This window comes from Eriocheir sinensis, chromosome 49, assembly GCF_024679095.1.
Source record: "Eriocheir sinensis breed Jianghai 21 chromosome 49, ASM2467909v1, whole genome shotgun sequence".
NCBI lineage: Eukaryota > Metazoa > Arthropoda > Malacostraca > Decapoda > Varunidae > Eriocheir > Eriocheir sinensis.
Genome location: NC_066557.1, coordinates 10,802,517 through 10,827,974, shown reverse-complemented (window position 1 = coordinate 10,827,974; position 25,458 = coordinate 10,802,517). Strand labels below are relative to the sequence as shown.

Sequence of the window (25,458 nt, the reverse complement as noted above, 5' to 3'; positions counted from 1 at the left end):
AATAATAATAATAATAATAATAATAATAAAGACCTTGTGGCTTAGAGTATTATGAAACATTTGATCAGATTTCCGAGAGAGAGAGAGAGAGAGAGAGAGTTACGTCATATAAGAGAGCAAGAGTTATTACGAAATCCAAAGAAAACGATAAACAAACAGTATCTCTTTCAAGGCGTCAACACGTAAACACACACACACACACACACACACACACACACACACACACACGTACACACATGACCTTGAAAATTGACGCAGTACACAGCCTACTTGATGTTTTTCTCTTCCGTAATCTATGAAGTAAAAGTGTGATACGTGTAAACAAACAAACAAACAAACAAACAGATTATCTAAGGGCCGACTGACTGACCGACTTATTGGCCGACTGAGCGATTAACTGAAGAAATGAAGAAACGAATGCCTGACTGACTGACTGATTGGATGAACGACTGGCTGACTGACTGACTGACTGACTGACTGACAATCTGACTGACTGATTAACCGATTGAAAGACTGATTGACTAACTAGCTGACCGAATGACTGACTGACTAACTGACTGGATAACTGACTCTCTCTCTCTCTCTCTCCATACACTGCGAAGGATGACGCTGAAAATTGAGAAGAAAATTAAAGAAATTAGCGGTTGCTTGATGAAGAAAATTTGTGAAGACATGAAAAAAAGGAGAACAGAAGAAGAAGAAGAAGAAGAAGAAGAAGAAGAAGGAGAAGGAGGAGGAGGAGGAGGAGCAAGAAGAAAGTAGATTGGTCAGTAAGAAAGAAAGAAATATTAAAGAAAAGTGAATAAAGAGAGAAATAAAGAATATAAAGAAAATGTGAAGGAAGAACAAAAATGATCGAAGGAATGAAAGATAGAAAGATAGAGATGAAGAAAAAAGGACAGGAATGAAGAAGGAATGAACAGAGGAATGAAAAATAAAGAGAGAAAGGAAGAAATAATTAAATAAAATTATAAAAAAAGAAATGAAAAAAAAGAAAGTGAAAAGAAAGGCGACTCAGCGATAAACAACAACAACAACAACAACAACAATAATAATAATAATAATAATAATAATAATAATAATAATAATAATAATAATAATAATAATAATAACAATAATAATAACAGACAAGGAAATCGAGTTATTTTTAGCAACAGGAAGAAGAAAGTAGACGAAAAAATACTGAAAAAAATAGTTCACGATTTTAATTAAGGCAAAAACCGTAGAAAAAAATAACTTCCTTGTTTTAGCGAATTAATAAAGAAAATAGGAAGAGTAATTAGAGGAGAATTAATCACTTAACTCCTCTTTTTCTTCCTCTTCCTCCTCCTCCTCCTCCTCCTCTTCGTCTTCCTCCTCCGTCTCTTCCTCTTCCTTTTCAATTTATTTTTTACTTATATTCCTCCGTCTCCTCCTTCTCCTCCTCCCTTACTTCCTCTTCCTGTTTTTTAATTTCTTTTTACTTATATTCTTCCTCCTCCTCCTCCTCCTCCTCCTCCCTTTCTTCTTCTTCCTTTTCATTTTTTTTACTTATATTCCTCCTCCTCCTCCTCCTCCTCTTAATCTTTTTTTTTTATTTTTTTCATTTCTTTTTCTTCCTTTTCTTCTCCTCTCCTTCCTTTGTCATGATCAACATTATCTTTTCTTTTCTTTTAATTTCTCCTTTTCCTTCTTCTCTCTTTCTCTTTTTCTCTCATAGTTCTCCTCCTCCTTATCCTCTGATCTATTTCTCTCTTCTTTTCTTTTCTTTCTTCTCTCCTTCCTTCATCATCATTATTATTATCATTATTATCATCATTTTGCTATTTTTATTTTTATTTGTATTTCTTCTTCCTCCTCTTTTCTATCCATTCCTCTTTCTATGCCTCTTCATTATCTTTTCCTCCTCCTCCTCCTCCTCCTCCTTCTCATAAGTACTTAAATTCCACATCTTTTCTCGTTTTATTTAATCTTTTTTTTCATATTTTCTTTCCGTTTCTTCTTCCTATTTTTCTTTTACTTTCTCTTCTTTTCTTCTCCCTTATCACTTTCCTTATCTTCTTCCTCTGTTTATTTTTCATTCTTCTCATATTCCTCTTATTCCACCACTTTATTCTTCCTCCTTCTCCTCCTCCTCCTCTTCTTCTTCTTCTTCTTCCTCCTCCTCCTCCTCCTTCATAGCATCTAGACCAAAAAAAAAAATAGAATGACATCATGGAATCTTCTCTCTTCTAATTGGTCGATTCTTACACACCCCGTCACGTGATTGGTCGGTTCTGGTGGCGTGGGTTAGAGAGAGAGAGAGAGAGAGAGAGAGAGAGAGAGAGAGAGAGAGAGAATTGCGTGCGTCTGTGTTTAGTCTCGTTAGCATTCTCTCTCTCTCTCTCTCTCTCTTTATATAATGTCACGACCTCTCTCAATATCTTTATCTCTTGTTTTCCGTACTATCTCTCTCTCTCTCTCTCTCTCTCTCTCTCTCTCTCTCTCTCTCTCTCTCGGACCCCCCCCCTCCCCCCTCTCACACACACAGATACACAGTATATTTTTTTCTCTCTTATTAAGATTTAATGAATTAATTGAAGAGGAAGAGAATGGTGGGAGATTGTCTGTCTGTCTCTCTCTCTCTCTCTCTCTCTCTCTCTCTCTCTCTCTCTCTCTCTCTCTCTCTCTCTCTCTGGTGTGTGAAGATCCAGCCAGTACCCAGAGATCGACAATTAAGCCTTAATTTAAACGGGGGGAACTTGCCGGCGATGACAAGTCCAGTGCGTGATCAGGCCGTGGTGAATTACACATATAACACACAAACACGCAAGGTTACAAAACACACCTAAGCATCCAGCGACCTGTGGCAACCCATAGCCCGGGGGTGGGGTCGGGGCATGCAGCCTATAAATACCCCCCTCGCCAGCCTCAGTCATTCATACCGCACTTGTTTTTTGGCACGGAGAGGTTGTCTGTGTGTCACTCCTGCTGCCGAGGCTTCAAGAGTGAGAGGAACAAGAGGAATAAGACATAATAAGTGATAACAGGGAAAAGAAAAGAAAGGAAAAGATAAAAGACACCGAAGAATCATTACAGTAAGTTTATAAGAAGTTTTTTGTTTATCGTTAAGTTTCGCAAATCTTTCTTTCACATCAAATTTATTAAAGACGAAAGACATTGAGAAAAGAGAAGAAAACAAAGGAAAGTAGATATTTATTTTACGTCGTGTACAAATTTTTTTTAAACTAGATCAGAAAACGTAATTTGTGTATTTTTGAGTTTTTTTCTGTTTTCTTTTTTTTTATTTTCTGTGTTATTTTTTTTTCAATATGGCATTTCTCAAGTTTAAATTTATATGAGTGTGAAAATAAAGAAAAAATAAGAAAAGAGGAAGAAAAAGAAGAAAAGAGAAGAAGAAACGAGAGAAAATGTGAGAGAGAGAGAGAGAGAGAGAGAGAGAGAGAGAGAGAGAGAGAGAGAGAATTATTTACCTTTCTATGTTTTCCCACGTGATTTTTCTACTCTTCCTTGCGTGTGTGTGTGTGTGTGTGTGTGTGTGTGTGTGTGACATGTGACAAGATAATACGCACCCATTCATGTCAACGGGTACGTACACACACACTCTCTCTCTCTCATAAACATCAATAACAGTGAAAATTTAACAATAAATTAATTCAAGTAACCGCTTTTTTTTACAGATAATTAAAGAAAGAAACAAAAAAAAGACAAGATAAAAGAAAACAAGAAAATTAAAACACTAAAGAAAAGAGAAAAGAAAGAAAAAGAAAGAACTGGAAGAAGGACAAAACAAGGAAAACAAAAGATGATCAAGAAAATCTGCAAAAGAATAAAAACGAACTAAAGAAAAAAAAAACAATAAAAAATAAGGAAAATACAAGTAAGAAAAAACAAAGGAATCCAAACCCACTTAAAGGAATCATAAGGAATCCAACACCATATTACATAAGGGATTCCAAGATGGCCCCGAGTATAGAGGCAAAAAAAGCCGTGTTGTTCCACCTGCTCAACCTTAACCTGCTGATGGACCTAGGCGTGGACCCCCCCCTCACCCCCTCACCCAGCACCCCCTCCCCTCAGGCCCCCTTAGAACGTGAGTATGACGTGTTTGTGTGTTTGTCTGTCCGTGTTGTTTTGTTCGATTTTCCTTGTTTTTGGTTTGCTATCGTTTGTTTGTTTTTAATTGTTTTCTATCTTGTTTTGCTTGTGTTTGTTTTTTGCTTGCTTTTCTTTTTTTTTTTGGGGGGGGTCGTTTTCTTTCACTGTTTTCTTATATTCACTTTTTTTTCACTTGTTTGGTTTTCATTTCGTTTGTTTGTTTTTAGTTTTGTTTACTTATTTGTTCGTCTTTTCCTTAATTTGTTTCCTCCTTGATATCTCACCCCTAAAATTACTTACTGACATCACCCTGAGTAAAGCCCTTCATCCACTCATAAACCTAAACCCATTGCTACGAGTCAGTCAGTCAGTCAGTCAGTTAGTTAGTCAGTCAGTCAGTCAGTTAGTCAGTCAGTTAGGTAGTTAGTTAGTTAGTTAGTCAGTCAGTCAGTCATGCAATCAGTCAGTTCGTCGGTCATACAGTAATCAGCCAGTCAGTCAGTCAGTTAGTCATTCAGTCAGTCAGTCAGCCCGTCATTCATTCAGTCAGATAGTTAGAGTGTCAGTCAATCAGTCAGTCAGTCAGTTCGTCATTCATTCATTCAGCAAGTCAGTCAATCATACAGTCAGCTATCTTCTTCCTTAAGTCAGCAGTTTCTTGAGAGAGAGAGAGAGAGAGAGAGAGAGAGAGAGAGAGAGAGAGAGTAACATCCTGACACGCCTCTCTCTCTCTCTCTCTCTCTCTCTCTCTCTCTCTCTCTCTCTCTCTCTCTCTCTCTGTTGCCGTGCCCAAAATCTCCCTCTTGGGTACTTTTGTCCTTAAATATGGAGAGGAATGACCCCGAGAGAGAGAGAGAGAGAGAGAGAGAGAGAGAGAGAGAGAGAGAGAGAGAGAGAGAATGTTTACCACCCTCTCCTTATCTTAAACCCATTTCCGTTCACTTCTCCTATTAACCATATATATATACACTAACACCCCATTTCCCATTTCCATATACCCAATTAACCTCGATTTCTCCCCCCCCCAACCCCCCCCCCTTTGTCCACCCTCCAGACTGCCACTCTCTGTACACTTCCATGTTTTAACGAATTATTGCAAAAGGAGGAATATCTACAGAGGAATGAATCACTTAACTCCTCTTTTTTTTCTCTCTTTTTCCTCCTCCTCCTCTTCTTCCTCTTCCTCCTCCTCCTCCTTCTGTTTTTTCTCATAGTCTTCCTCCTCCTCCTCCTCCTCCATTTTCACTTCCCTCCTCCTCTTCTTCTTCCTCTTCCTCTTCCTCCTCCTCCTCCTCTTTATTTCATTTTCACTTCCTTCCTCCTCCTCTTCTTCCTCTTCCTCCTCCTCCACTTTCTGTTTTTCTAATTGTTTTCCTCCTCCTCCTCCATTTTCACTTCCCTCCTCCTCTTCTTCTTCCTCTTCCTCCTCCTCCACCTTCTGTTTTTGTCCTAGTCTTCCTCCTCCTCCTCCTCTTCATTTCATTTTCACTTCCTTCCTCCTCCTCTTCTTCCTCTTAATCCTCCTCCACCTTCTGTTTTATTCTCATAGTCTTCTTCCTCCTCCTCTTCTTCCTCTTCCTCCTTCCCCACCTTCTGTTTTTTTTTTATAGTCTTCCTCCTCCTCCTCCTCCTCCTTCTCCTCTTTATTTTATTTTAACTTCCATAATTTTCTTCCATTTTTGTTCTTTGTTCTTTCCTTTCTTCAGTATTGTTATCTTCTTCCTCTATTTTTTATCTTCCTCCTCCTCCTCCTCTTCTTCCTCTTCCTCCTCCTCCACCTTCTCTTTCTCTCATAGTCTTCCTTTTCCTCCTCTTTATTTCCACTTCCATAATTTTCTCCCACTTTCATTCTTTCTTCTTCCCATTTTTCATTATCATCTTCACTATCTTCTTCCACTACAATCAGAAACCCCCATACACAAATACCCATTCCAATTTCCTCTTCCTGCATTAATACCCCTGCCTCCTTCCTGAATACCACCCCTTCCATATCTTAAACCCCCTTCTATTATCATTACAAACCCATTCGCTCTCTTCCCCTCCCCATTAACCCCCATTACAGCAGCACCACTTCTATATCTCACACCCATCTCCATCCATCACCACCCATTACCCCCTTTTCTCTCCCCCCCCACTAACCTCCCCCCTCTTATCTCCTTCGAAAAAAACCTTACCATTACAAACTCACTCCCATCTCCCCCTCCCCATTAACCCCCACTACAGCACCACCCCTTCTATATCTTACACCCATCTTCCATCACCATCCATTTCCCTTTTCTCTCCCCCCCCCCTCCACTAATCCCCCCCTCCTTCCTCCTTCCAGAGTGCCACCTTCTGTACGGGCAGACGGCTTGCTTCTCCCTTCAGCCCCCCTGGGTAGGTCCCTCGCGCCCCGTGGTTCGAGCCCCGCAGTCCCCCGAGGAGATAGGCACCACCTTCTCCCTCTTCACGCGCCAAAACTACAGTGTACCCGTGGTGAGTATGGGGGGGGGGGGGATGAGTAGGGGTGAAAGGGGGGCGAGTATATGGATGAGAAGGGGATGAGAGGTGGTTGAGAGGTAAATTGGATGGATGAGCGGTGGGTTTGTGGATGAGAAGGGGATGACAGGGGGTGAGAGGTGGTTGAGAGGGGATGAGAGGTGGATGAGAGGTGAATGATAGGTGACGGTGATGAGACGGTAGATGAGAGGTGGATGAAAGGTTGATCAGATGGATGAAAGATAAATAAGAGGTGGATGATATGGGGGATAAGGTGGATGAAAGATAAATGACAGGTGTATAAGAAGTGGATGAGATGGGAGAGGAATGGATGAGACGGGGCTGAGTATGTGGCTAATGTGGGTGAGGGTGGATGAGAGGTGGTTGATGGTCATGATGGAAAGTGAAGGAGAGGTGGAGGTGGAAGGATGATGATAGAGGTGGAACAGATAGAGGCCAAGATGATGACGGTGGTTCCAGATGATAAGTGGAGGAGGTGGATGAGAGGTGGTGATGGAGGTGAAGGACAAAATGGAGGAGGTGGTGATGAAGACAGTGGTTGAGGATGATGACAAAATGGAGGAGGTGGTGATGAAGATGGTGGAAAGATGATGACGGAGGTGAAAGTGGAGGAGAAAAAGATGACGGAATGATGTAGGTGGAAGGAGAGGTGGAGAAAATAATGCAGTATACTCGTTTGACCCTAACTATTCTCTTTTCCTTCCCTTTAAAACCCTGATTCTCTCTTTAATCTCCCCATCAAAACCCTAACTCTCTCTCTTCCCTCTTCCCCTCCCTTACATTTTGCAGCCCTAACTCTTTTTCCTTTCCCATAACATCCCTACCCATCTCTTCCTCCTTCCCATCAAACACCTAACTTCTCTCCCCTTCCCATCAAAGCCCCTAACTCTCTTTTCTATTCCAATCACAGCCCTAAAACACTCTTCCCGTATCCCATCAACATCCCAAACTCTTTTTCCTTTCCTATACCATCCCTACCCATCTCTTCCTCCTTCCTATCAAACACCTAACTTCTCTCCCCTTCCCATCAAAGCCCCTAACTCTTTTCTATTCCAATCACAGCCCTAAAACACTCTTCCCATTTCCCATCAACATCCCTAATTCTTTTTCCATTCCCATAACATCCCTACCCATCTCTTCCTCCTTCCCATCAAACACCTAACTTCTCTCCCCTTCCCATCACAGCCCCTAACTCTTTTCTATTCCCATCACAGCCCTAAAACACTCTTCCCATTTCCCATCAACATCCCTAATTCTTTTTCCATTCCCATAACATCCCTAACCATCTCTTCCTCCTTCCTATCAAATACCTAACTTCTCTCCCCTTCCCTTCAGCCCCTAACTCTCTTTTTCTCTTCCCATCACAGCCCAAAAACACTCTTCCCCTTTCCCATCAACATCCCTAACTCTTTTTCCTTTCCTATACCATCCCTACCCATCTCTTCCTCCTTCCCATCAAATACCTAACTTCTCTCCCCTACCCTTCAGCCCCTAACTCTCTTTTTCTCTTCCCATCACAGCCCTAAAACACTCTTCCCCAATCCCATCAACAGCCCTAATTCTTTTTCCATTCCCATAACATCCCTAACCATCTCTTCCTCCTTCCTATCAAATACCTAACTTCTCTCCCCTACCCTTCAGCCCCTAACTCTCTTTTTCTCTTCCCATCACAGCCCTAAAACACTCTTCCCCTATCCCATCAACAGCCCTAACTCTTTTTCCATTCCCATAACATCCCTACCCATCTCTTCCTCCTTCCCATCAAACACTTAACTTCTCTCCCCTCCCCATCAAAACCCCTAACTCTTTTCTATTCCAATCATAGCCCTAAAACACTCTTCCCCTATCCCATCAACATCCCTAACTCTTTTTCCTTTCCTATAACATCCCTACCCATCTCTTCCTCCTTCCCATCAAATACCTAACTTCTCTCCCCTACCCTTCAGCCCCTAACTCTCTTTTTCTCTTCCCATCACAGCCCTAAAACACTCTTCCCCAATCCCATCAACAGCCCTAATTCTTTTTCCATTCCCATAACATCCCTAACCATCTCTTCCTCCTTCCTATCAAATACCTAACTTCTCTCCCCTACCCTTCAGCCCCTAACTCTCTTTTTCTCTTCCCATCACAGCCCTAAAACACTCTTCCCCTATCCCATCAACAGCCCTAACTCTTTTTCCATTCCCATAACATCCCTACCCATCTCTTCCTCCTTCCCATCAAATACCTAACTTCTCTCCCCTTCCCTTCAGCCCCTAACTCTCTTTTTCTCTTCCCATCACAGCCCTAAAACACTCTTCCCCTATCCCATCAACATCCCTAACTCTTTTTCCATTCCCATAACATCCCTAACCATCTCTTCCTCCTTCCCATCAAACACCTAACTTCTCTCCCCTTCCCATCACAGCCTCTCGATCCCGGCCAGCTGAGTACCATCGTGGGGGCGCCCTTTACCCCTGGCAGGCCCTTCAAGGTAGTGGTGCACGGCTATCTCTCGCACGGGGGAGTGGCGTGGGCAAAGGTGAGTCACGTGAGGCCGGGTGTTATGGAAAGGCTCATTGGCTAGGCTGATAGAGAGTCACGTGTAAGAGATTAGTAATAGTAGTAGTAGTAGTAGTAGTAGTTTTGTGAGAGAATATCATAAAACATAATATCTCAGCGCAATTCTAATGGATGGAGGCCGTAGAGGAAATGTAGTAGTGGTAGTAGTAGTAGTAGTAGTAGTAGTAGTAGTAGTAGTAGTAAGGGGAGGATTTTAAGAGAGATACTATTGAAGGAAGAAAAAGATACATGTAAAAGGAAAGATAATGAGCAAAAAATAAAAGGGAAGATGAAGGAAAGAAAGAAAAGAAAGGAAAAATAAAATATGTGTGTGTGTGTGTGTGTGTGTGTGTGTGTGTGTGTGTGTGTGTGTGTGTGTGTGTGTGTGTGTGTGTGTGTGTGTGTGTGTGTGTGTGTGTGTGTGTACGGTTCAGAAGGTTAAAGACTGATGTGCAAAAGTCAAAAGGAGGCTAGTTCTGTTATCTATCTTGTGTGTGTGTGTGTGTGTGTGTGTGTGTGTGTGTGTGTGTGTGTGTGTGTGTGTGTGTGTGTGTGTGTGTGTGATCGCTCTTACTTGACCTTCACCCTCATCTACATCTCCTCCTCCTCCTCCTCCTCCTCCTCCTCTATCATCTCCATCTAAGATAACAGTTACCTCCACCAGACAAAAGTGGAGATAACGAAGATTATCACAACAACAACATCCTCACTTTCGCCTCCTCCTCCTCCTCCTCTTCCTCCTCCTCCTCCTCCGACTCGTTTTCTTCTTTCATTGATAATTTTTACTCTCCTTCCTCCTTTTATTTTCATTTGTTATCTTCCTGTTTACAAGTATCCTCTTCCTCCTCCTCCTCCTCCTCCTCCTTCGCCTCAGTATCTTTCCTCATTGATAATTCTTTTAGTCTCCGTCCTCTATAATTTTTCTTTTGCTATCTCTATGTTTACAAGTATCTCCTTCCTGGTTCAACAGTAGCTCTCTGAACTCTTCCCCCTTACTACCACTACTACTACTACTACTACTACTACTACTGCTACCACTACTACTACAACGGTGTCTCCATTTCCACCAACACAACCACTTTTATTCCTTCTACTACCACTACTACACTCCTCCTCCTCCTCCTACTACTACTACTACTACAACTACCACCACTCCTGCAGACGCTGAAGGGGGAGCTACTGCGGGCGGCGGACCAGAACGTCGTGGTGGTAGACTGGAGCGTAGGATCCATGCCGCCCTTCAGTCAGGCCGTGGCCAACCTCAGACTGGTCGGAGCGCAGCTGGCCTATCTCATCTACTCCCTGAACGTGAGTACTGGGGGGGGGGGTATAGTGGGGGGGTGGGTTGGGTTGGGGGGCTTGGAGGTTGAGTCGGGGGAGGTTGGGGGTTGGGATGTGGTTGAGGATAGATGGGGATGAGTTGGGGGTTCTGGGGTATGGTTGTTGGGGGTTGAGGGGGTTGGGATATGGTTTGGGGTAGCTGGGTATGGTTGGGGACAGTTGAGGATGAGTTGGGGGTTCTGGGATATGGTTGTCGGGGGGGTTGAGGGGGTTGGGATATGGTTTGGGGTAGCTGGGTATGGTTGGGGGCAGTTAAGGATGAGTTGGGGGTTCTGGGGTATGGTTGTCGGGGGGTTGAGGGGATTGGGATATGGTTTGGGGTAGCTGGGTATGGTTGAGGACAGTCGAGGTATGGGTGGGAGGTCTGAGGATGAATTGAGGGGGTGGGGTATGGTTGGGAGGTTTGGGTATGAGTTGAGAAGTAGTTAGGTATGGTTCGTGGGGTTGGGGTATTGGGTAGTTTGAGATGAGTTGGGGAGATAACCACAACATCCATTATAACCCCCTTAATAAAACAGTACCCATTTTTACCCCCTTATGTACCCCTCGTTCCACCTGTTCGGCCAGTCACCCATTTCAAAACCCTTACAGAAACATAACACCCATTTCAAACCCTTACAAAAACATAGCATCCATTTCAAAACCCTTACAGAAACACAGCATCCATTTCAAAACCCTTACAGAAACACAGCACCCATTCCAAACCCACGAAAACACTAAAACCCACTCCAAACCCTTACAGAAACACTAACACCCACTTTTAACCCCCTTTTCAATACCCTTTATGAAGCTCTGCCTACACAAACACATATATTCCACCCGTTTCACCCATTTCAAGTTTCCCACAAATTCCTGCTCTCACAAACCCCTTATTCCCACCTGTTTCCATGTTCCCAGATCTTCAATACCCTTAATGAGAAGTTCTGGCTACACAAACACATATTTTCCATCTATTTCACCGATTTCAACTTTCCCACAAATTCCTGCTCTCACAAACCCCTTATTCCCACCTGTTTCCATGTTCCCAGATCTTCGCGGACGTCCCTATCTCTGACTTTCACCTGATCGGGCACAGTCTGGGCGCACACCTTAACGGGCAGGCGGGCAGCATCCTGAAGCGAACTTACAGTCTCACCCTGCCACGCATTACCGGCCTGGACCCCGCCGAGCCTTACTTCAATGACACCAACCCCGTCACCCGCCTAGACACCTCTGACGCCACCTTTGTTGATGTCATTCACACTGATGACGCTCCGATTCTGGGCTTCCCACTGAGTGAGTTCGCTGTTTGCTTTGGTGTGGTTGTTTTGTTTCTTGTTTATGGTTTTGTTGGCTTTGTTTCTTGACGGTTTTAGCTTTCTTTTGTTTTTGTTTATTAATTAAGTTTTGTTTTGATTTTTTTTCTTTATTTTTGCCTTCTTAGTTTCATCGTTCTTAGGTTGTTTTGCTTCTTGTTTTATTTTCACAGTTTTAAATTTCTTTTGTTTTTTGTTTAGTTAGTCTTGGAGATTAATTAAGTTTTGTTTTAATTTTTTTCCTTTATTTTTTCTTTCTTAGTTTCATCGTTCTTAGGTTGTTTTACTTGTTTTTTTCACAGTTTAAAATTTCTTTTGTTTTTTGTTAAGTTACTCTTGGAGATTAATTAAGTTTTGCTCTGAACAGACTATAGCCTTCTCCTTCTTTTCTCCCTTAATCACTTGTTCCTCCTTTCCCTTTTCAATACCTTCTCAATTTTCTCTATACCCTACATCGTCCTCTATTTCTCCTTTATTTCCTACTTCTCCTTAACTTTACCTTATTTGCTTTCTCTTTCCTCTACTTCGCAATCTCCCTCCACTTTCTCCTCCGCTTCCTTTTCCTTTTGAACCTCGTCATCCTCTTTCCTCTTATTTAGTTTTCATTTCATCGTTTTCCAGGCCTGGGCATGACGCAACCTATTGGTCACCTGGATTTCTACCCCAACGGCGGAACGCAGCCCGGATGTGACAACGGTAAGTGTTATAAATAAACGAATGAATTATAACGGTCACCATGATAAGGAAGGAAATAATGATAACTGAAACTATGGTAAATAAACAACTAAATTAGAAGGTAAACTATCATAAATAAACAAATAAGTGAATGCGGAAACTGGGAGAGAAACAAATGTATTACAACGGTCACCATGTTAAATAAAGACATAATGATAACGGTAACTATGCTAAATAAACAAATAAATTAGAACGTAAACTATCATAAATAAACAAATAAGAGAATGCGGTAACTGGGAGAGAAACAAATGTATTACAACGATTAAACTTGCGTATTAAAACAAATCAATAATGCTAACAATGCTGAACAAACAAAGACAAAACAACAAAACAACAAAAAAACAATGAATGAATGACAAAACTTATGCTTCACTAAATCAGAATAGTTTTAAACGCTTTCTTCTCTCTTTTCTCCTTTTCCCTATATTTTTCTCTCTACTTTGGGTCCCCGTGTTACCCATTTTCTGTGTTTTCGTTACCCGTTTTCTTTGTCTTTTGAAGGGGCACCCAGCTGTCACCACACGCGGGCCATCACCTACTTCACCGAATCCATCAGACAGTCCTGCCCCATGCTCGCCGTTGTCTGCCCCTCCTACCAAGAGTTCATTGACGTGAGTATGTCTGGAAGGATGTGTCTGCTATGAGGGTTAAATGTAGATTCCTCTTTCTATGCTATCCATGTTCTGGTGAGTATGTCTGGAAGGATGAGTCTGCTATGAGGGTTAAATGTAGATTCCTCTTTCTATGCTACCCATGTTCTGGTGAGTGTTCTGGAAGGATGAGTCTGCTATGAGGGTTAAATGTAGATTCCTCTTTCTACGCTATCCATGTTCTGGTGAGTGTTCTGGAAGGATGAGTCTGCTATTCTGCTATTCATGTTCTGGTTTTGCTATACTATACTACCATGCTATACTGTACTGCTATACTATACTCTTCTACTGTAATATATTGTACTACTCATGGACTGGTTTTGCAAGTTTCGTTTTTGGTTTTTAAGTCCTTTCCTACGTCTTTTTCTGCTTGCGTTATTGTTTATTTTGTTCTCCTCCTTCCTCCTCCTTCCTCCCACTTCTAATTTTCCACCTATACAAAAGAAGTGCAAAGAAATAAATCCCTATTCTTAATCATCCTCCTGCCTCTTCCCGTTCTCTCTTCACCTCCTTCCCTCATCCCTTCCTCCTCCTCCTCCTCCAGGGTGAGTGCTGGGGGTGTGACGCCAGCCATCCCTGCTCCCCCATGGGTCTGGCCGCCGCCCCCCTGCCCGTGCCCCACCATACCTCCCTCTACCTCGAGACCCGTGCCCGGAGCCCCCACTGTGGTGAGTAGAGTCGGTATTCTCAAGCGCTCCTGCCTGACGCATCTCCTATTTATAAAGTCCGGAGAGAGTGATAGGGTTGTAATGAATGTTTTTTATGTTAATTGTACTTAAAAAAGGTCACACTACCACCAGGGTCATCACGCTACCCCTGGAGATGCACTAAACTCCGACGAAATCCTTGACGAATGTTTTTAATGAGTGTTTTTTACGTTCATGGTACGGAAAAAAGGTCACACTACCACCAGGGTCATCACGCTGCCCCTGGAAATGCACTAAACTCCCACGAAATCTTTGACAAATATGTGTGTGAAAAAAAAATGAAGTAAATGAGTAAATGAATAAGAAAAGATGAGGTAGTAAGAAATTGAACGAACAAAAAAAAAAGAAAAAAGTCATGAAAGAAAGCTGAAAAAGCTGACATTCATCCAACACTAAAGCCCCCCCCCCCCCCCCTCGCAGGGTACCACTACCGCATCAGTGTGACCGCCAGCAACAGCACCGAGGCGAGGGACTACCAGGGAGAGTTCGCCATCACCCACGTCAAGCTGGAGGGCCACAAGGACGTCTCACCCACCCTCAAACTCTCCAGCCAGTGAGTCGACTATTGCTACTACTATTAAACTAAGCTCTCCATTCTAACGAGTAAGAGGCGCCAAAGAACACTCGTTAGATGTGAATTCGTTAATGTGAACTTGTTAAATGCCGTCCTTACTATCTGAAATCACTGCAGCTGATAATGATTTCGATATACTATTTGAGCTTCTACTACTACTATAATTACTCCTCCTCCTCCTACTACTACTGCTACTACTACTACTGTTGCTGTTAATGCTTCTTTGCTATCCCATCTCCAGGTCCCATTACTACGAGGCCGATTCCACGCATCGCCGAGTGGTCCTGACAAGAGACATTGGGAGGCTGAAGCGGATCACCCTGCACTTTGAGGATCCGACCTGGCTGTTCCCGAGGTTCAAGAAAGCCGTGTTCATTGAGTCTGTCACGGTGGAGCCTCTCGGAAAGGATATCAGGTGGGTGGGGACCTGGATGTGAGGGATATATGAAAGGAAGAGAAAGTAACAGAGATGAAGGAAGAAGTGAATAGAGAAAATGAATAACAGAACCAGAACTGGAAATATGAAAGGAAGGGATGATGATAGAGATGAAGGATGGAGGGATTAGAAATATGATAAAATGAGAACGATGAATATGAAAGGAAGGGAAAGTAATAGAAATGAAGGAAGAATAGATTAGAGAAAGTGAATGATAGAACGAGAACAGGCAACATAAAAAGAAGAGAGGGAAAGTCACAGAGATAAAAGAAGAAGGAGATGGAGTTAAGGAAGAAGAGTGAGGAAGGTGAAAAACCAAAAAAAAAAAAATAATAATAAAGTAGGTCGGTTATTTTCACCCCCATCACTTTACAGCCCAAAAAAACATCCACCAATCATGTGCAGCCTGGGTTGGGAAAGGGGCGTGGCTTGCATGTGGATTCGCCAATAGCATACGTTCATTGGGAGAGAGGAGGAGGAGAGGGTGGGACTCATTCGCCAAGTTATCCTGAACAGAGTGTAACCCAATCTTTATAATTCTCTAATCTTTAATTTCTTTCTCTTCACGTTCCTACAGGTGGAAGTTCTGCTTTGAAGTTCCCGTCCAGAAGTTCGACAAGGATTACGTGTTGACCCAAAAGGACATGAGGGACGTCTGTTAACCTGACCCGCAATGACCTCTCCGCACTGCACCTGTAACCTGCTGATCTGACCTGACCTCAAGTCGCCATAATCTAACTTGACCCTGATGGATTTTGTGTTGACCCAAAACATGAAGAAAAACTGTTAACATGACCAGCAATGACCTCACCTCACCTAAAACCTGTTGATCTGACCTTACCTCACCTCACCTTGATCTAACTTAACGACTCTAGCGCCTCAACCTCTTCACGATGAAAAGTGGGGACTGCGGGAGGACTGATACAAGTCTTTAAGTACCTCAAGAAGTTCAGCAACGTCGATTACTCCAAACTCTTCACGCTACAAACTAACCCGAGGACAAGAAACAACGGGAAAACAATTGAAGCAAAGCGATGCAGCACAGATATCAGCAGGAGCCACGAAGAGTCGCCCGCCACTGGAGCAGCCTTCCCGTATAAGTAGTTAGTGCGGAAACGATCAACTCTTTTAAGAATCGCGTTTAGCGTCACTTTGCTGCGTCAGGAGTGAACGAAACCTACCCATGAGAACGCACAGAAATGCTTTAATCTTCTACACATGCCTGCCACTAAATCATTCAAGCAGGCAGCCTCGCAATGAGCCAACAAGCTTTCTGATGCCTGCTCGTCCATGTTTCCCTGTGACGACCTGACCACCCAAACGAACCCTTCTTACCTAACCCCTCCCCAGAGTAATCACCCCATGTATAAGAGGCGGGGTGTGTTGGGGTGTAGGGGGCGTGGGTGTGGGTGTGGGTTCACGTAAGGGTGTGGGTGTATCTCTTCCATGTTGCCAAAGAGACGGAGTTTAGTGTAGTGGCAAGGCGCCTTTTTTTAAAGTTTTTTATACATCTTGTGTGTATATATATTATGTTTGTATGCTTAGGTTTAATTTTTATCATACCGCATTGTTACTTTTTTTTTCTTCTTCCTCTCCCTTATTCTCATCATTTCCCTCCTCCTCTTCCTCCTCCTCCCCTCCCATCGCTTCCCCAATCACCATCTCTTCCTCCACCACCACCACCATCACCACCATCGTTGTTTCTATACATTTCATCTATCCTTGTTTTGTGTGTATCTTTTAAAGTTTCGTGTACACATTTTGGTGTACACATGTTTGGGACATACATGACAGAAAGCGAATTTGTACATAAACTGTAAATATTAGTTATAGATATTTTTTGTATGTGTAATCAGAAAATATGTAATAATAAATATGATAATTGTAATAATGTTTTTGTATGATTATTTTGTCCTATATATATCTCCCTCACACACACACACACACACACACACACACACACACACACACACACACACACACATGACGACACTTTCCTTCCGAATGCAGGAGAAAGTTCAGATATTTAAAAACAAAAACGAATAAAAAGAACCAAGAGAATTAGAGCAGGAGGGAGGGAGGGAGAGGGAGAGAGAGAGAGAGAGAGGGAGAGGGAGAGGGGGAGGGGAAGGGGAGAGGAAGGAAGAGGGAGGGGGAGAGAGAGATAAGGACAAAAGAAGAGGGCTTTACCACGTGACGTCACACACACACACACACACACACACACACACACACACACACACACACACACACACACACACACACACACACCTTTTCCTCTGACTCATACACACACACACACACACACACACACACACACACACACACACACACACACACACACACACACACACACACACACACAGAGATAGATAGATAGATAGATAGATAGAAAGATAGATAGATAGAGAAATATAATAAAAAAACAAAGAGGAAAACAAATAAAGAATAAAAAAAAACAATAGTACGAGACAAAAAATAACAGTAATAATAATAAACATGATAAAATAAAAGATACAGCAAAAATATAATAAAAGAAATCAAGAAAACAACGAAATTAAAACAAACAAACGAACAAACAAGTAGAAAAAACAAATGAGTAAAAAAAAGAAAAAAAAAGAAAAAGAAAGAAAGAAAACCGAATAGGAAATGACAAAAAAAAGTAATAAAAATAAACATGACTCAAAGCACGGTACGATACACACACACACACACACACACACACACACACACACATTACGTAACCTCTGAAACACACACTTTAACAACAACAACAACAACAACAACAGCAAAATATCACACTACCTGAAGAACACCTGAACAAACTAACACAAACACCTTCCACTATTACCTCCACCTCCCTCCACCCCCTCATCCACCTTTCCTTCCTTCCACTTTGTCACCCTCCCACTCCCTCCCTTCCCCTCACCTTTTTCCCCTTCCACAACCAACCACCTTCCTTTCCTGTTTGGCTTTGCGGTTACCCACTTCCATCCACTGTATACTCCACCTCTCCACCTCCCCCTCATCCACTTTTCCTTTCTTCCAGTTTGTCACCCTCCCACTCCCTCCCTTCCCCCACACCTTTTTTCCCCTTCCACAACCAACCACCTTCCTTTCCTGTTTGGCTTTGCGGTTATCCACTTCCAGCCATTGCATACTCCACCTCTCCACCTCCCTATTTTTTACTTCCACCTCTGCCTACCTTATCCCTACACCCCCCTACTCGTATGCCTCCACCTCTGCATGCTCCATCCCTCCACATTCCATACCCTCTCTACCCCTCCGCCGTTCACCATAAAATGAAACGAAAGGAAACAAATGAAATGAAAGAAACAAATGAAAGAAACAAAGAAAGAAAGAAACTGCCGAGTCAGTCACCAGAAGTTCAGAGTCTTTTCACTAAACTCCACACTCACTCCCGTCCTTTGTGGAGTTCCCAAAACCCATATTCTCAAACACACACACACACACACACACACACACACTGCCTACGACTTGAACTCTTTCAAGAGGAGGATATCAGGACACCTCCCCTCCCGAAATTGACCTATATTTCGGCCACTCCTCTAACTCTTTATACGAGCAGTGAGTAGCGGGCTTTTTCTTCACATTTGTTACCTTTTTTGATGCCCTTGAATTGACTCCTCTGCTGTAAGGCTTTCCTAGAGGCTGCGTTAGTATTTCCTTGGGTAGTTCCATGAGCCTAGTGATAGTTTGACAAGGCTTCTGCGCCATGGACGTGAAAAAACACACATAAGACCCCGACTAACCTCCTTATAGCGTCTTCCATTTAGCGTAACCTGTTTCTGGGTCGTGATCTGTAGAGTCCCTTGATAGATAGAGTCCCGACAACCTAAGATTTGGACGCCATTATTGGCCCTGTTTTCGCCGCGAGAGCGTGTGTTTGAAAAGCGCGGCGAAAACAGGGACAATAATGGCGTCCAAATCTTAGGTTGTCGGGACTCTCTCTATCAAGGACTACAGATCACGACCCAGAAACGGGTTACGCTAAATGGAAGACGCTATTAATGGCCTTGGGAAATATGTTTTGAGAACCGAAAGCGACTGAGAATCCGGGCTTTACATATACACATTTGATAAGGCTTTCCTAAAGGCTGCATTAGTATTTCCTTGGGTAGTTTTATGAGCCTAGTGATAGTTTGACAAGACTTCTGCACCATGGACGTGAAAAAACACACATAAGAATCCGACTAACCTCCTTATCCTAAAGGCTGCATTAGTATTTCCTTGGGTAGTTTTATGAGCCTAGTGATAGTTTGACAAGGCTTCTGCACCATGAACGTGAAAAAACACACATAAGAATCCGACTAACCTCCTTATCCTAAAAGCTGCATTAGTATTTCCTTGGGTAGTTTTATGAGCCTAGTGATAGTTTGACACGACTTCTGCACCATGAACGTGAAGAAACACACATAAGAATCCGACTAACCTCCTTATCCTAAAAGCTGCATTAGTATTTCCTTGGGTAGTTCCATGAGCCTAGTGATAGTTTGACAAGACTTCTGCACCATGAACGTGAAGAAACACACATAAGAATCCGACTAACCTCCTTATCCTAAAAGCTGCATTAGTATTTCCTTGGGTAGTTTTATGAGCCTAGTGATAGTTTGACACGACTTCTGCACCATGGACGTGAAAAAACACACATAAGAATCCGACTAACCTCCTTATCCTAAAAGCTGCATTAGTATTTCCTTGGGTAGTTTTATGAGCCTAGTGATAGTTTGACACGACTTCTGCACCATGAACGTGAAGAAACACACATAAGAATCCGACTAACCTCCTTATCCTAAAAGCTGCATTAGTATTTCCTTGGGTAGTTTTATGAGCCTAGTGATAGTTTGACACGACTTCTGCACCATGGACGTGAAAAAACACACATAAGAATCCGACTAACCTCCTTATCCTAAAAGCTGCATTAGTATTTCCTTGGGTAGTTTTATGAGCCTAGTGATAGTTTGACAAGGCTTCTGCACCATGAACGTGAAGAAACACACATAAGAATCCTACTAACCTCCTTAATGGCCTTGGGAAATATGTTTTGAGAACCGAAAGCGTCTCTGAGAACACCAAGCCAAGCACCCACGCCCCAGACCAAGCCCAAGTTCACGCAATCTAATGGACGTAGGTGCGGAAACATCAGTGGCACCTCATTAATTAAGACCGGATACAGGCGGCCACACCCGGGTCAGCGGCACGAGGGGAAGGGTTAAGGTGGGGAAGACGGGACGGGAAGTGACGGGAAGTGATGGTCAGACAGGACGGGAAGTGAGGAAGTGAAGGTACTGTCATCTCTTCCGCCTCTCACATTAAATATTTTCAAAGGGCTAAAAAAGGAAATCAGTCGGGTTTTAATAAGTTTTTTTTTTTGGTTGGTTCATGGGTTAAGAACAGAGGGAAATGAGGGAAGGTTGGTAATGCTTAAAAATAGAATAGAAAAGGACATGAAGAAGCTAAAAAGGAGGCTGTAAGGATTAGAAGGAAAAAAATAAGGGTATGGAAAGGGAATGAAGGAAGGGAAATGGGGTTATAGTGAAAAGGAAATTGGGGAAGGTTAGAAATTATTACAAATATAACACAAAAGGACATGAAGAAGCGAAAAATAAGGAAAAAAATAAGGGTGTGGAAAGGGAATGCAGAAAAGGAAATGGGGGTTAAGGTGAAAAGGAAATTGGGGAAGGTTGGTAATGATTAAAATTAGAACACAAAAGGACATGAAGAAGCGAAAAAGGAGGCTGTAAGGATTAGAAGGAAAAAAAATAAGGGTGTGGAAAAGGGAATGAAGGAAGGGAAATGGGGTTAAAGTGGAAAGGAAATTGGGGAAGGTTAGAAATTATTACAAATAGAACACAAAAGGACATGAAGAAGCGAAAAATAAGGAAAAAAATAAGGGTGTGGAAAGGGAATGAAGGAAGGGAAATGGGGGTTATAAGGTGAAAAGGAAATTGGGGAAGGTTAGAAATTATTACAAATATAACACGAAAGGACAAAAATAGGAATAAAGAGTAGGCTGTAAGGCTTAGAAGGAAAAAAATAAGGGTATGGAAAGGGAAGGAAGGAAGGGAAATGGGGTTAAAGTGAAAAGGAAATTGGGGAAGGTTAGAAATTATTACAAATAGAACACGAAAGGACAGAAATAGGAATAAGGATTAGGCTGTAAGGATTAGAAGGAAAAAAATAAGGGTGTGAAAAGGGAATGAAGGAAGGGAAATGGGGTTAAAGTGGAAAGGAAATTGGGGAAGGTTAGAAATTATTACAAATATAACACGAAAGGACAGAAATAGGAATAAAGAGTAGGCTGTAAGGCTTAGGAGGAAAAAAAATAAGGGTGTGGAGAGAGAAATTTAAAAATGAAAACGAAGAATGGAGGAAAAGGAGGGAAGGAAGGGAACAAAATGAGGCTAAAAATGGAAATGATGAATGAAGAAAAAGGAGGAGGAGGAGGAGGAGGAGGGGGGATTCAGGTCGGGAAATCACGTGTGTGTGTGTGTGTGTGTGTGTGTGTGTGTGTGTGTGTGTGTGTGTGTCACCGGAAAGGGACTCCTGGCACTGTTATATAGCAGTGCCACGGGCTGGGAGACTCATTAGTGAACAGTGAGTGCCAGAGACATGGGAAACACAGGGAAGGAGTGGCTGTGGTGGTGCCTGGTGGTGGCGGTGGCGGCGGCGGCGGTGGAGGGACAGCGGACTAAGAAATGTGATATGAAACCCTCCGTCGACTCCCCAGACAAAATGGATGTGCACTGTAACTGTATGCAGAGACTGGAGAAGGTGAGTGTCAGGAGGGGTGTGTGAGGGGATGGTGTGAGTAGGGGTGAGTGTGAAGGTGTGGTATGAGTAGGGTGAGGTGGGGGCGCAGTGTAAGTAGGGGTGATTTGAGGGCATGATGTGAGGGCATGGTGTGAGTAGGAATGAGTGAGGGTGTAGTGTGAGTAGGGGTGATTTGAGGGCATGATGTGAGGGCATGGTGTGAGTAGGAATGAGTGAGGGTGTAGTGTAAGTAGGGGTGATTTGTGGGCATGATGTGAGGGCATGGTGTGAGTAGGAATGAGTGAGGGTGTAGTGTGAGTAGGGGTGATTTGAGGGCATGGTGTGAGTAGGGTGAAGTGAGGGCATGGTGTGAGTAGGAATGAGTGAGGGTGTAGTGTGAGTAGGGGTGATTTGAGGGCATGGTGTGAGTAGCGTGAAGTGAGGGCATGGTGTGAGTAGGAATGAGTGAGGGTGTAGTGTGAGTATAGTGTGAGTGGTGTGAGTGGGGTGAGGTGTGGAACTAATGAGGGTTGTGCAAGTCCTGTCATGCCGAGAACTAGCAATGGATGGACAGGCAAAGCAGACGGCCCAAGAATTATTCAGGTCAGGGTAGACACAGTGACAGAGGACCAGTCGGAGAGGTGTAGTTAGGGCATTTGTTGAAACAGGATTGCGTACCCGAACACTAGACAGAGAAGCCTCCTCGTGACAGTGTGGCTTGTGTCCAGTCATAACAATTTACACACACACACACACACACACACACACACACACACACACACACACACACACACACCGACCATCAGGATCCACCGTGAAGAAGCCTACCGGCGCAATATGCCAAGACGTAAAAAAAAAAAAAAAAACAAAAAATCCTGACCCTACCCCCCCCCTATGTTCTATCGCCCGCCGAGCCCAGCACCCCCTAACTTTCCTCTCTCTCTCCCCCCCCCCCCCACCAGGTGGACGTGGCCGTGGCAAGCCTGACAATCAACCAGACCGGGTGTGCCCGGGCGAGGCTGGAGCTGAGCTGGCCGACCCTGGAGGCTGAAGTGGGCCCCGAGCTGCTGGTGCTGGAGGGGGCGCGAGTGACCTTTGCCGAGGACGGCGCCGCAGCCCCCTGGCAGCCATCCATCACGGCAATCACCTTCATCAACTGTAATTTCCTGGAGGTGCCGAGCCACGCCTTCCGCGGACTGCAGCTGCTGGAGAAGGTGCGACTGGTCGGCGGTGCGGCGGGCGCGGTGCGCGGCGGCGCCTTCAGCGACTTACCGCTCCTACGAGTGGTGGAAGTGGCCAACGCCAGTCTGGCCCTGGTGGAGAGCGGGGCGTGGGCCAGGCTGCCGGCCCTCACACACCTGGCGCTCTGGCACAGCAGCCTCGGGGAGCTGAAGCCCCACGCCGTCAACCTGTCCCGCGGCAGCGGTGGCCCCGTGGGGCACAGCAACGAGGCGTGCGGCGAGGTGCGGGAGGTTGACGATGACCGCGACCGCGTGCTGGACGTGCTGTCTGGCCGCAGCGGCCCCGGCGATGATAAGAACCTCTCGCTGCCGCAGTTCGGGACACAGCTGCTGCTGTTCCATAATCACATCGAGGTGCTGGGGCCGCAGGCCATCACCGGCGACGCCTTCGGCTTCCTGATCATGGGCAGCAACGAGGTGGGCCACGTGGGCGGCGCGGCGCTGGACCTGGCTCTCAACAACCCCTGTGAGATCAGTGCCGCCATGCTGGTGGACAACACGCTGGGGAGGCTGGAGGACGGAGCACTGGAGGGGCTGCGAGGATGGCCGGGAGCGCCGCGCCACACCTTCCTTGCCCTTACCAACAACACGTTCAGCAGCGTGGCGCCGCGCGCCTTCACGCTGCACCGAGACGTCCACGTGTTCTCCGCGGGACAGAACCGCTTCCGCTGCCGCTGCCAAGACCTGCTGTGGGCGATGCCGGCAGCCGCGGAGGGGCGGCGCGACCTGCAAGAGGCACTGTTGGGCAAGGGCCTGTGTCAGGACGGCACCAACCTCGCTGCCTTCACCGCCGCCTGCACCAAGATCCTCCGCCCCCCCTCACCCTCCATCATTCCCCCACCCCCTCCCACCACAGCTCCCCACGACCACACCACCCCAGCGTTGTCACCTTCCTCCTCCCCCACCACCACCCAACCGTCCTCCCACTTCCCCTCACCTAGCACCACCCCGCCCCCCTCACACGACAGCACCGTCAGTCCCCCAACATCAACTCAAACCCCCAAGCCGGAGCCTTCAGGGGCTGCCCCCCTCACCCTCGCCCCCACCGCCTTCATCACCCTTCTGCTGGCACGCACCCTCCTCTAATCCCTCCTCCCTCCCTTCCATTACCCCCTTCATTCATCTTAATCACCACATTCACCTCGTGTATTTATCTCTCGCCACCAAGATGCAATAAAGAGAACAATTATCAGCGGCTTTTATGATATATACACACACACACACACATGTATACACGACCCACGAAGAACATCTCAAATTATCACATAAACGAATAAAAAAATGCAGAAAGAAAAAAACAAGACGAAGTTGAGCAAAGGACCAACATCCCAGCAGCTAGTATCTACCTCTTACTCTACCTTCACTACAAAAGGAAAAGGAATGGTTAGGCAGGTAGGAAAAAGGGTTGGTTATACATGGTAAGCGAAACACGCAAAGTAAACACCGCAGAGTTTTCCCAGTTAGCCGAACGGAAGGTCATCTGTGGTTGGTTACCTTTGAATATGCGGCTTTAACACGATACGAGGTAGTTTTATGGAGTTCTTCACTATTCTTAGGCGAGTTTCTTATGTCATGAGGAGAAAACTATGAGAAACAAAAGAGTGCTGAAGTTGTTGAAGTTGTAATAGGAAAAATAGTGCGTATCACGGAGGAAAGTAAGGTAAATAAAAACATAAATACATAGAAAAATGAGAGATAGATCATTAGAGCAAGTATGTACATATAGATAAATAGTTAAGTAGATGGATATTGATAAAAAAAAAAAAGATGGAGGGAAGGGAAAAATGAAACATAAAAGTAGAGTAAAACTACATATAAATAAAAACATACATGAACTGATAGATATAGAGATAGATTGATAAGTAGATAAACATAGAGAAATAGGCCGAGAGCAGAAAAAAATTAATGTAAATGAGTAAGAACAAAGAGTGAAAATATTAACAAAAACGTAAAAAGATTGAGACGAGACAAACAGATCGGTAAGTAGACAGAAGGGGTAAAAATGAGACAAGAAATTTAATGAATATAACAGAATAAGAACAAAGAGCGAAAATATTAACAAAAACGTAAAAAGATTGAGACGAGACAAACAGATTGGTAAGTAGACAGAAGGGGTAAAAATGAGACAAGAAATGTAATGAGTGTAACAGAATAAAAGCAAAGAGACAAAATGATAGACAATAGAAAATAGAAGGGTAGATATAGTTTAGAGGTTGATAAAGCAAAGTAGATATAGAGATAGAGAAAAAAATGAGACAAAAGATAATCAATGAATGCATGAATAAAAAAAGAGCAAAAATAATAAATAAAAACAATGATGGATAAGACAAAAAGATTAGAAAATAAACAGAGATAAATAAAAAATGACACAAAAGAAAATGAATAAATAGAATAATAATAAGATGAGGAGTGAAAATAATGAAATCAAGGGAGGTAAAAGAAGGAGATGGGAGGTGGGACAGAGGGAGGGAGGCAGAGGGGCAGGAGTGGGAGGGAGATGGGAGGAGAGATGGAGGGAGGGAAGGAGGCAAAGAGGATGAGTCTTTATAAGGAAACTAGAACAAACTCAGCAATGCCTGTGTGTGTGT

The 25,458-nt window shown here is 43.9% G+C and overlaps 2 protein-coding genes across 2 annotated transcripts; both read left to right on the top strand.

Moving 5' to 3' along the window:
- The first annotated feature begins 2,890 nt into the window (after positions 1-2,890).
- LOC126981899 (pancreatic lipase-related protein 2-like) lies at positions 2,891-16,746 on the top strand. The gene is made up of 12 exons (XM_050833539.1): positions 2,891-3,056; positions 3,660-4,072; positions 6,401-6,552; positions 8,984-9,097; positions 10,279-10,425; positions 11,487-11,733; positions 12,375-12,449; positions 12,990-13,099; positions 13,683-13,806; positions 14,266-14,398; positions 14,661-14,834; positions 15,433-16,746. Exons 2-12 carry the CDS (start codon positions 3,940-3,942, stop codon positions 15,515-15,517), a joined length of 1,494 nt encoding a protein of 497 aa, XP_050689496.1. The 5' UTR covers positions 2,891-3,056; positions 3,660-3,939; the 3' UTR covers positions 15,518-16,746.
- Positions 16,747-21,457: 4,711 nt separating this feature from the next.
- On the top strand, positions 21,458-24,062 carry LOC126981898 (uncharacterized). The gene is made up of 2 exons (XM_050833538.1): positions 21,458-21,650; positions 22,592-24,062. The coding sequence occupies exons 1-2, from the start codon at positions 21,489-21,491 to the stop codon at positions 23,954-23,956; spliced, it is 1,527 nt and encodes a 508-aa protein (XP_050689495.1). The 5' UTR covers positions 21,458-21,488; the 3' UTR covers positions 23,957-24,062.
- The last annotated feature ends 1,396 nt before the right edge of the window (positions 24,063-25,458 follow it).